The sequence below is a fragment of the Myxocyprinus asiaticus genome, chromosome 40 (assembly GCF_019703515.2).
Source record: "Myxocyprinus asiaticus isolate MX2 ecotype Aquarium Trade chromosome 40, UBuf_Myxa_2, whole genome shotgun sequence".
Classification (NCBI taxonomy): Eukaryota; Metazoa; Chordata; class Actinopteri; order Cypriniformes; family Catostomidae; genus Myxocyprinus; species Myxocyprinus asiaticus.
The window spans coordinates 26,249,367-26,262,306 of NC_059383.1; the positions used below are offsets into that span (position 1 = coordinate 26,249,367).

A 12,940-nucleotide genomic window follows, 5' to 3' on the forward strand; every position below is an offset into this window, starting at 1 on the left:
TAAAAGCTGTTTTATTCTACATTGGGGAGGGGCGCCCTCATGGGGGCTGCCATTTTGGAATCACATGATCAGCTCAATACTACTCATTTAATCTTAATAACCATCTTGTTATTGGACACTTTCTCTCTTGGATTAATCATGGCTGATTGTGAATAGTGAATTACATTCATCTACAATGGCATCTGTAACTGAAAACTATTGATTTTGAATGATGATGCATCCACACCACTAGGTGTCACTGTAAGTCCAAGATGACACAAAAAAAAAGATACTGAGTGCACCTTTAAATACATTTTCCGGATTCAGTACAAGCTCTTTACCAATGGAATCTGTGGCATGCTGTCGTCGCTTTGTAAAGTTCTGCAAAGTCATGAGTTAGATTCCCAGGAAACGTGCACACGTGCACACATGCCAAACGCATACATGTAAAAACAAGCAAAAACGTGTATGAAATGTACATACAATGGAAATCTACGGGGCTACCGTTGTACACGTGCCCCAAAGACTTTCATTATAAATGCATAACTGTAAAGGCTTGGAATGTCCAAAAACAAAGATTATTGATCAGCACGTAATTTTCTTGATATGTTTTTGAGGCATCTATATATTAACATTAACCGACATTAAAATTAGAAGCCTAATTTGTGTGCTTTTCAATTCACTGTCAGTTGGCCTTCCATTTAATGTAGTCTGGCTTAATAGTTTTGGGAGACCATAAAGGGGTGATATAACAGTTGCTGTTGCTGGTCACTAGACTTGCCATGGTATCATAAATTTCACACCGGTGCGGTGTTCACATTCAAACCGACTAACCACTGGTTGGATGCTAGGTGGTACTATGGAGTAATTTTCGTTAAGCAATAGCCTACACAATAATGCAAGGCAGCTTGATTTCAAACTTTGAACTTTTTTATTTATTTTAACTAAAAATTCAAATGAAGCTAAAAAAATCAAGTGCAATTAAAATGTGTGTTGTTCAACAGTTGTTAAGGGCAACATCTCTTTGGCAACCAACTTCATCCGTGCATTCTCTCCATCATGGGCTACCGGTCGGGTATTTCGTTGTCCGGGCAAATACATCACTTGGTTTAATGTTGGTGTTTTATTACCTTTCATCCCAGGACCCAGTTTAGCTGCTTTGGAAGGGTAATGACTTTGAATGTGTGAATAAATTAATTTTGTTCCCTCCTAGGGGCTGGGCGATGTGCAAGAAATATGTTCACAATATTTTTATTAAAAAAATTTATGTATCACAATATCCAATTACATCAACCCCCGGCTGAGGGATCGGTGAATATTCTTGCTTTTAGTGATTTTGCATTGAAAATTAAATTCATTTATTTAAACAAACTTAAACCAAAGACATTTCTAAATTCAAATTGAACTTCAAACGAAAAGAAAAAGCAATTAAAATAACGAAGTTGTAAAAAAAACACTTTTATGATTTAATCATAGATGTATAGGCTATATATAAAGTGACCCTGCAGAGTTGCACTGAACTCAGAGCACATCCTGAGCTGAGATGGTCTGAGGTCATTTACAGCATTCATACAGATGATACTATTCTTGCAACAAAAAAAATTCAGAAGACTGAAACAAAGAAAGAGTGAGAACCCTCTTCATATGTGTTCCATGAGACTGCACACCTCCGAACAAACAGCGCATCAGACATGCGCATAGACGGCTTTTCTGTCATCTGTTCTTAAAAATATAATAAAGTGTGTTTCTTCAAGCACGTGTCTGTGTGTCTAGCAGCTTTTCTTGTGTCATTCCGAATCCGAGACGTCTTATAGTTACCCACCATTAGAGCCCGACTGATACCGATTTTAGAGAGGGAAAATTCACCGATTACCGATATGGTGGCCAATATAGTTCATTTTTGAGCTGGAATGAAAACAGACCTTTTCTATGTGGATTTTTCACTCATTTTGCACCGATATGACTATGCAAAGCTACTCGGAAGGCTGCTTTCTTAAATATTTTTATCAAAGAATATTTGACATTATTGTAATACATTGTCAACAAATTCTAGAAATGAACACTGAGAAAATAAAGAATAAATAAAAATACAATAAATAGCTAAATAAACATCAGTATTACTGTTTAGTATCAGTCAAATGCTGACCATTAAAATAAAGAATAAATAAAAATAAATAGCTAAATAAACATCAGTACTGTTTAATATTAGTCAAATGCTGACCATTAAAATAAATAATAAACAAAATAAAATAAATAGCTAAATAAACATCAGTACTGTTTAATATCAGTCAAATGCTGACCATTAAAATAAAGAATAAATAAAAATAAAATAAATAGCTAAATAAACATCAGTACTGTTTAATATCAGTCAAATGCTGACCATTAAAATAAATAATAAATAAAAATAAAATAAATAGCTAAATAAACATCAGTACTGTTTAGTATCAGTCAAATGCTGACCATTAAAATAAAGAATAAATAGCCAAATAAACATCAGTATTACTGTTTAGTATCAGTCAAATGCTGACTATATTAATACTGCCGAGCCAAGATAAACAGCGGCAGCAGTGTTACACTATATTCTGCTATGCAAGTTCAGGGGAAACTTTCAACGATGGAAAACAAGACTTTAAATATTACATTTTGTAGATGCAACGACTGGAAATGTTCGGTTGAAGCGGGTACCAAACTGTGAATCCTGAACAAAACAGTTTGGTGAATACATGTTTACACATTAGTTTCCACTCAGCTGACAACAATGAAAGTAGCTGCGTGATTAGCTATTTAGTTATAAGCTCATTGTCATGGAGAGTAAAAGACGGACGTTGTTTATTTAACTTTCCAGCATTGTGTCTCACCAACTAGGTAATAACATAGCGTGAAATCAACACTAAACACACACAATCCACCACCGCACCGTTGTCTGCTGATCTGCAAAAAGATGCTCTGATGTTTACCTTTCAGCCTGCTACATTACTGACTGCACTGACAAACTATAGCTGGCTAACATAGCAAACAATAGCAAAGATAAACATGAGTGATATGGTTGTCAGGGACAGGGTTAACGTTATATTAGTAATATTGAAAAGGGAAAATGATGGGGTCATTGTTTATTAACTTTCCAGTATGTATTTCACAAACTAGTTAGCAACTTACCGAAAAGAGACTGCTCAACTCTGCCCTGTCTGCAGAGCCACCGTCAGTTCAGAGTCAGCTCTGTAAACAGTGGAGTTGGAGCGCACTCTGCTGGACAAACTACGCTATGACACCAATTCTAAAGCATTGTTTTCTGCATTATATGTTCTGAAAAAAAGTTTTCATATCGGTAAACATACGCTGATACAATATATCGGTGAAAGGCCAATATCAGCCGATAAATCGGTCGGGCACTACCTACCATGCACATTATATTCGTTACCTGAAATTAAACGTCTTCTGTCAGTGCGTGTACTTCACTGCCTGTGTAATTAGATATGATGGTTAAAGAACACCTGGCTTTCAGTGTGTTATTTAGGTTCATTTATCATAGGTCGCAAACTCTTCATTAGGCAGCTATTCTTTATTTAAGGCTATTCTATTCGTAAGGCTATTGTAATTGTATTGATATTGGAAATTCTTTTCATAATTTTTCCCTTGTACCGAGTAAAACCGTACTGGTCACACACTGGATGAGAAGACAAGGCACAGGGATCACGCACAGGACGAATCGATGCGGTATGTGCAAGACAGGTGGCAGTCCAAAGTTGTGAATCTTGTCACCAAACACACAAAATGTTATGAAGGTTTTTGTTCTTCTTTAAGAATGAACAAAGTGATATTGATGAGTTTGCATGTTAGTGTATGGAACTGGTGTTAATTTGCAAACTGAATTATTAGAAATAGATGTTTATTATGCAATTTCTCTGTATGTAGCCTTGAATCGGTTTCATTTAAGCTGTCAAACCACAACAAGACATATTTGTTAGTGATAATACATATTGTAGGCTATATGAAAGATACATATACACAAAATATCATCCAGTGATGGCTAGAGTACAAAGTCTATCTCCTTTGATAATGATTTGGGTCGAATTTAATGGAAAACTATTTGTCCTCTTTCATGCAACAAGTAGCCCTATTTATATCTAAAAAAAAATTGGCATTGTAGGTCGATAATCATTGGGGAAATTTTTTTGATTGTCGTAGCCTGAAAAATTAATCTTTCCCAAGCCTAATGAATGTATTTTTTGGTGCCTGGAGATATAAGCACTTTCACTACACCTTTGCTTTTTCATGCCGTTATCAAGCAGGTGCTTCTTAAGAATCATCCGTACTTGTGTGAGTGTGTGCATATGTGTGTGTTTGTATACTGTATGTGTGAGTGAATGTTTCTTAAATGTGTCACCTTGGTAAGGAGTTCGGGGTGGATGAACAGCTGAGCTGCTGAGTGGAGCATTGTGGGATAGGTTACTGGGCTCACAAAATGTTTTTTCTCTTTCCCCCTCATGTAGAAGGAGGGTCGTTCCGACTGCACAGCTCCTCCTTGTATCTCCAATGGCGAGTCTTCTGCGCGTGGTAGCCAGCAGCTGTTCCAGCCCCCTGTTCTCCGGAGTGGCCTGTGCTAAGCTACCGAGTGTCCGGACAGTGAAGACACCATGCGTGCGATTCTTTAGGACCCATCAAGCCCTCACTCGCCTCGCTAGTCCAGGTAACGGTGCTGGAATATCATCCATAACATCATCTGTGTTTTTTTATTGATGTTCATTAATCATATGCTGCACTTGGGCAAAAACATGAGCTCATTGAAAGACCTTGAAAGTATTGTCTTACGTCAGCAGATTTTGATTTACTGTTTGACGAAAGCAAATTAAAGATTCCCCAACTTCTCTTCCTTCTAATTTTCCTGTAGCAGTTTGTGTATACATAGAATTCCAAGGTCATTGTGTTCCATGACCAGTTCCCTCCCCCTGCTTATTCCGCCACTATTACCTGCATTGAAGCTCCCTGGATATGAATGAGTTGTAGTGACCTGTGTAGCGTGCTTGCTGCCTGGATACAGCGACTGTTGTGTTGGAGACCAGCCATTAATGACAGACATTTTTTGAGAGGGAGAAGAGTGGTAATGACAGCTTGGACGGGCTATTTCTGGCACTGTATCTGCTGGGGTTGGAGCTAGGATTGTGGCACAGATCATGTTGTAGAGTGACTGGTGGGCATTAGACATATACTTATGGTGACTGCCAGTGTACAGTATGGTTATAGAAAGTTTGTTGGCTTCGTATTTTCTTCAAGTTTTCATTTACCTATGGGAACGTTTAAGGTCCTGACATTTCTTGGTTAGAATTGACACTGGCATAATGCCTAATCATATTGCAAAACAGTCACTTGTTCTCAACAGTAAAAAAGTTAACTGCTCTTGCATATGCTTGAAGGCAGGACAGCCTTTAAAGTTGTTTTATCAAACTCTTTCCAAGATTATCTCTGTAAAAAACACTGTACAATACTTACATTTGTATTTTTGGACACTGAAGCCACACTTCAGAATGTATGAATTTCATTGCATTAATCAAAATATCAAACCAAGTGGCATCTGCTAAGAAATGATGCTAGGACATTTCTCAGAACTAACTTCACTTTTATAGCCATTTTTGCAATTACTTTTAACCATCTGGTGCAAAGGTCATTTTTAGTGGATGTATGAATTCAGTTCTCCTTAAAGGGATAGTTCACCCAGAAATGAAAATTTCTCTCATGCCTTCCCAGATATGTATGTATGACTTTGTTCCTTCTGCAGAACACAATTTAAGATTTTTAAAAGAATATCTCAGCTCTGTAGGTTCATACATTTGCAAGTGAATGGTGGCCAGAACTTTGAATCTCCAAAAAGCACACACAGGCAGTATTTAAGTCATTTTTTACAATAAATCTTCCACTTTCACTTCCATATTCTTCTTTTTTTTCTTTCTTTTTTTTTTTAATTTTTTTTTTTTTTTGCGATTCGCATTATTTGTGCATGTTGCCACCTACTGGCAGGGGCTGGTCATAGGTGGAGATTTATAGTAAAAAATGACTTCAATATTGATCTGTTTCCCACCCACATCTACCATATCGCTTCAGAACACATGGATTAAACAGCAGGAGTCATATGGATTATGTTTATGCTGCCTTTATGTGCTTTATTGAACTTCATAGTTCTGGCCACCATTTAGTTGCATTGTATGAACCTACAGAGCTGAGGTATTCTTCTGAATTTTTTAAACGAAGAACGTTTGCTGTGCAGTCAGCTTTGTGACCTGTGGCACTGCTTTAACCACCTCCAGGCAGCTCAAGTCTGTGATTCATGTGAGCTCAGATGTTGTTGTTATCTTTAGATCAGGCATGTGGTGGAATTTTCCACAAGGGACCTCTTGCTACCAATAGCTGGACATGACTTGGATCACTTCTCAGTGCAAATTCAGCCCATCTTGACCACTTGTTTGCACATCCTTACAGACCAAAACACATAAAATAAAGCCGTGCAGCTTTATTTGCTTTTCTATTAATGCCAGAACCCTTTGCCATGCTCTGTTTTACAACTTGAGCCAGTTTCAGAAACATGAACAGAATTGGAGCTGTTGCAAAGTCACACGCTCTTGCAGTCTAGAAATGCATGCAGCTGTAAAACCGCACGTCTCATGGAGTCCTGGAAATGTTTTTCTTTTTTATGTCCCCCTCCTATCTATCTCAAAGGTATCTGATATTTTATGTGTTTTACTGTCTTTTGAATTGGACTTTATAAACTCCTGCAGTGTTACTCTACTTCTGTATATGGCCCTTATCATGCATATCTTTATTGTAATGCTCTTCTCTTTTGACCTCTGAGTGTGAGTTCAAAACTGGTAGTCTGGTGGGTCAAAGAGGCCTGTAAAGGAATGTATTGGTCTGGGATGTGAGGTTAAGATTTCCATTAGAGATGCACAGTGGTCTCACTCAGGAGAGGTTTGACTCTTGTAAATGTAGCTGATAAAATGAGAACACTAAAGATGCCGTCTTAAGTAGGGTTGTCGTATACGTCATATATGTATACTATATATTCAATTAGATATATATATCGCAATTACTTCTACACATGTTGCACCAACCTATTTTAGCAAATGTAAGCTTGGAATGCACAGATGGAGTTTGTCTGGTCTGGAACACCTCAAACATAGGCAAGTGAAGTTATACAAGCAATGAAAAGGACCATTGTTGTTAAAAGAAATTTGAGCATTTTTGGAAAGCTGCTTGTCCAATCAAATTAGACAGGGGCCAGATTCACAAAATGTTCTTAAGAAGAAAATTTTTGTTTACTACCATATTCTTCTTAAATTTTAACTTAAAGTTAGGAATATTTTGTATTCCCGAAAAAACTACTTATGAAATTTCTTATTTTTTTTCTTAAAAAAAAAAACAAAACATAATATTCTCAAAAATGTTCTTAAAAATCATCGTAAATAACATCTTAAAGGAATAGTTCACACAAAAATGAAAATTTGCTGATAATTTACTCACCCTCAGTCCATCCAAGATGTATCTGAGTTTCTTTCTTCATCAAAACAGAATTTAAGACTTTTAGGATTTCATTTCAGGCCTCCTCCTCTAAACAATGCAAGTGAATGTCCTCCATTTTTTTGACGGTCCAAAATGCATATTTAGGGTGCATCAAAATAATCCACATGACTCCAGTCTACAAATAAAGTTCTTCTGAATGCAAACAATTGATTATTTTTAGAAACAAAACAATACATATATACTTTTAAGTAAGCTTGTTGGTAAGGTCACGCATCACGTGGAGGAGGAGTCAGGAAGCGGGTCATTGTTTACAAGATAAACTTGTGCCGTTCACAAACCAAAACAGCCCAAAACAATTTCAAAAAAATATAAAATAAAATAAAAGAATTTCCAAATAATAATAATAAAAATAAAAAAAAAACAATGATGTAAACAATGACGCGCTTCCTGACTACTCCACGTGACGCGTGACCTTAGCAATGAGCTTACATCATCCCTCTTATGAGCGCATGTCACAGAGATGTACGGAAGCGAACATTTGTAGTTAAAAAGTATATAAGTATTGTTTTGTTTCTAAAAATATTCAACTGTTTGCATGAGGGTTGAGTATCAGCAAATTTTCATTTTTGGGTGAACTATTCCTTTAAAGTTAGGATAACTCACAGTTGTCTTAAACTCCAAAAGGTAAGATGTTTAATGAATTTATTGGGTTGTTTCAAGTGTGACATTCTGTCATATTGAGTCAGAAGTCTCAATAGGCTGTTTATGTAGAAATGTGATTTTAGACCAAAATGTTGTTTTGACTTGTTATTTTCATTTTCAGCTTAAACTATGTAAATGTTATCGTGAATTTTTTATTGTGGTGACCAATCATGCTAGCACTCTCTCTGCATGGTATTTACAGTCCATTGAAACAATAATTATATCATTTGATAGCTGAGACTGACCTTATTACTTCAATGCATAAAACTATGACGGTTAATGTCATTAAACTAACACATCTCATGCACCTTACTTTTTAAAAAAATGTAATTGATACATTTATCGTTATGATTTACCAGTGTTGAGAGATTAGGGTTGCTCCGATTCCAAAATTTTGGCTTCAGTACGATACCAGCCCTGGTACCTCGGTATCGATACTAACTTGATATTTAGGCAACACATTTTTTTTTATTTTATTTTTTTTTATGAAATTACACAAAAAATTACTTTGCTAAAAGAACTGCATAAAGTCTTATAGATACAAATTATGCCTTTTATATTTTAATGTTTTAAATGTTATGATCAAATTGTGTTTAATCAAATACATTCTGTACAGCTTTAATCAAATATATAATCATTTTCGTTTATCTATCCACCCACACATCCACCCACACACACACACTCCCTACCGGTCAAAAGTTTTGAAACACTTGACTGAAATGTTTCTCGTGATCTTAATAATCTTTTGATCTGAAGGCGTATGCTTAAATGTTTGAAATTAGTTTTGTAGACAAAAATATAATTGAGCCACAATATTAATATTTTTCATTATAAAACTAAAATGTAATTAAAAAAATAAGTTTTTGAAATTGATGACTTGGACCAAATAATAAAGCAAAGCAGCCAATAAGTGACCAACATAGATGGGAACTCCTTCAATACTGTTTAAAAAGCATCCCAGGGTGATACCTCAAGAAGTTGGTTGAGAAAATGATTTTTATTTTTTATTTTTTTTTATTTTATTTGATTTATTTTGGATTTTGTTTAGTCACAACATAATTCCCATAGTTCCATTTATGTTATTCCATAATTTTGATGAATTTACTATTGTTCTAAAATGTAAAAAAAAAAAAAAAAAAAAAAAATATATATATATATATATATATATATATATATATATATATATATATATATATATATAAATAAAGAATGAGTAAGTGTTTCAAAACGTTTGACCGGTTATGTGTGTGTGTGTGTGTGTGTGTGTGTGTGTGTGTGTGTATATATATATATATATATATATATATATATATATATATATATATATATATATATATATATATATATATATGTGTATATGTAAAAAATAAATAAAAAAAATGCACAACAGAGCTTTACAATATTAATGACAACATTAATTTAAAAAATCTGATTACCTGAGGCAAAAGACTGCCGTGGCTGAATTGCAACATGCTGATATTCAGTACACTTGCTTACAGGTAATAATACTAATAATATAACCATTTAATATTATATTATTGTTCTTATGAGTATTATTGCAACTACTTTGAATATTACAATTTCATACAGTAGTAATATTTTTCTGTTGTAATGTCTTCAATTTCATGCATCCGGTTGAATAGAGCTCTTATTTCAGCGTGACTTATTTGAAATACCTTTTTGAAGTTCTTCCTGTTTTTGGAGGGTTCGTTATATCAAGCTTCCCGTCACTTGCGAGCTGAAATCTCTGAGCTGCAACGGTGAAAACGGTCATTTCAGAGTTCACAGCCAGTTATACACTAAACCCACTGCTCAGCAGCTCTGCAGATGGATACGATTAGACACTAAATGAAAAGCAAGCATTAGTATTGTGTGCTGCGTTTGTGTGCGCACCTGCTTTGTGTGTGTGTGTGTGTGTGTGTGGAGACCACAGAGAAGGATGGCGCCTCTCGTTCTGTGGCGCGCATGTGACAATTATTTCATGAAATTACATCTTTCTACTGTTTAATGATCACACGTGGTCATATCAAGACTTTTTTTTTATTATTTTCAAATGGCCTTTGATTTAATCTCAAAACACATTACATTTTGCCAATGGCAGCATACTTTAATATGGTACTGAATTGAAGAACAAGATGATATTGTACTGTTTTAAATTTTTTGGTATTGCGATATTTCGTTTGTATACCACGCAACCCTATGAGGTATTGAATTTGTTGTATTAGACAAGGCAAACTCACGAGCAAGCTAATGTAATCAGACCGTGTCAAAGCCTGTCATTTTATTCTTAAGAAAAATTAAGACGCTCTTAAGAAAATATTTTTTATATAATTGCACTTAGAAACATTCTTACACGCATCTAAATTATCCTTAGAACTTTCAACAACACAAATTTAAGAACATTTTCATGAATCTGGACCCAGAACTTTTAGTTTAGTGTGATTTAGTTTGTCTTGATTTGATTTTTGTTTTGTGTGGTTTATTTTGGGTTAGTAGTTGTTGTTGTTTGTTTGTTTGTTTGTTTGTTTTTTGCATTGGACATGTTTCTCTCCAGGCCTTGGTTAATTCTGTTATTCACTGTTTTCTGCAGGTATTCCATACAAACAGCTGACTGTTGGTGTTCCGAAGGAAATTTTTCAGAATGAGCGTCGAGTGGCCCTCTCTCCAGCTGGAGTGGAAGCTCTCATCAAGCAGGGTTTCAATGTGGTGGTGGAGTCAGGTGCTGGTGAATCTGCTAAGTTCTCTGACGAAATGTATACAAAGGCTGGGGCCACCATTAAGGATGTTAAAGATGTTTTTGCATCTGATGTTCTGCTTAAGGTAGGTTCATTTATCTCCCTCTGCAGATTTGAGATTATAGTTTATTGTGAGTAGTGATTGTCCATTTTAGTGATCTCCATTCCACCTACACAGGTGCGTGCCCCCATGTTGAGCTGTGCTTTAGGTGTTCATGAGGCCGACCTTATGAAAGATGGAGCCTCCCTTGTCAGCTTCATCTATCCCGCTCAGAACCCTGAGCTGATGGACCTCTTGTCCCAGCGCAAAGCCACCGTCCTAGCCATGGACCAGGTGCCCCGTGTTACTATCGCCCAGGGTTATGATGCCCTCAGCTCCATGGCCAACATTGCCGGGTAAGGCCATCTAAAGTTGAAAAGCAATGTGATTGAGCTCTGCTGTTTTTGAGGCAGTCTTTGATAGCTTGTAAAGTGAGTGAAATGAAGCACAGATCTTTAAAAAAAAACAAAAAACGCTCCTCGCTCCAGGCACAATCACGCTGCTCTGCGTCCAATCTGCACCGCTCACATACTTCTTAATGTTTATTTTTGGTGTTGTGACCAAATCCCAAACAAACAGTTGAACTTCACAGATCAGAAAGTCTTGTGTGATGTTAGTGTCAACAAATGAGATGTTTGTGGCCAGCGTAAATCATATCTTAATTTCTGCTTCATAAGCAGCCATGACTGATGTGCCTCTGTTTTTGTTGGCAGCTACAAAGCCGTGGTTTTGGCAGCAAACAACTTTGGCCGCTTCTTTACCGGTCAGATCACAGCCGCGGGGAAGGTTCCCCCTGCTAAGGTATGCGCTGGCTTAACCGCATGCACGCTTGACGTGTTTTGATTTCAGTTTGCTTGATTCATTGCCATACTAACTTCTCACATTAGCTCTTGGAAGAACACATTAGCACTGTTGATACTTTGTCCAATTTGAATGTTCTATATGTTTCAGAGCTTGACTTTAAAATGGGCTGTTCTTATTGGCAGGTGTTGATCATTGGAGGTGGAGTGGCTGGGTTGGCTGCTGCTGGCACTGCCCGTGCTATGGGTGCCATAGTCAGGGGGTTTGACACCAGGTAAAAGGCTGTTCACCCAGATCATATGACTGGAATATTCTGTCATCATTTACTCACCTTAGGGCTGTCACGATTATGAAATATGGCTGACGATGAATTGTCTCTCTTAGGGCTTTCACAATTAATTGTCATAAATTGTAATATTAAAGTGCCATGTGTGCTTCATACACCTTAAGAAGTCATTTTTACATATTTAACTTTAAATATATAAATCAAATAATAAAATAGGGTTGTAAGATTTCCTTTTAAGGCTTTAAAAGTTTATGAATGACATGAAAAATAATATCAAAATATTTCTAAATACTTAAAATATGTTTCTGTTTTTGGTCAACTTTAGATTTATTCAATTTTATATTAACACTGGTTTTTGGAACTTATAAATAATATATTGTATTTAAAAAATATATATATATATATTTTTTAAATCCTGCTGTTCGGGACAGGAGCTGCTCTGGTTGAGATCTGCGGTGCAGCTCAGTGACGCTCGGAGTTCAACTGAATGATACACAAACATGGTTCATGGCATTTATATATTTGCTTAAAATTCCCTTATTTGGGCATTAAAATGTGATTGGAATTTAAAGTGCACAATAATCGCAGTTATGTCACATAACCGCGGTTAGATCAAATAACCGCCATCAGACGATTATTGAAAAATCTACATGAATCCACTATTAATTATTCTTCTGTTGAACACAAAATAATGTTTTAGTTGGAATTTTCACACAGCTCTCTTCCATATAATGGCCAGTAGCTGTAAAGCTCCGAAAAGGACAATATTGCACCCTAAATACAACTTCTGAGGTATATTCCAAGTCTTCTGATTTTAAAAATTTTAAAAACAAAAATTGTTTGCTTTTGTGAGGAATAGACTTAATTGAAGTAGTTATTTGCTAAAAT

At 35.8% G+C, this 12,940-nt stretch overlaps 1 protein-coding gene across 3 annotated transcripts in view; it reads left to right on the forward strand.

The window, feature by feature from the left end:
• nnt (nicotinamide nucleotide transhydrogenase) overlaps positions 1 to 12,940 on the forward strand; it is a 71,553-nt gene that overhangs the window by 8,836 nt on the left and 49,777 nt on the right. For 2 of the 3 annotated variants that reach the window (XM_051681684.1, XM_051681683.1), the window contains exons 2-6: positions 4,470 to 4,666; positions 10,781 to 11,010; positions 11,104 to 11,321; positions 11,679 to 11,766; positions 11,952 to 12,040. In XM_051681684.1, coding sequence (XP_051537644.1) covers positions 4,513 to 4,666; positions 10,781 to 11,010; positions 11,104 to 11,321; positions 11,679 to 11,766; positions 11,952 to 12,040 — 779 coding nt within the window. In that variant the 5' untranslated portion in view covers positions 4,470 to 4,512. Of the gene's footprint in view, positions 1 to 3,567; positions 3,694 to 4,469; positions 4,667 to 10,780; positions 11,011 to 11,103; positions 11,322 to 11,678; positions 11,767 to 11,951; positions 12,041 to 12,940 lie in introns of those variants that run through there. The other variant, XM_051681682.1, reaches the window with a different exon arrangement.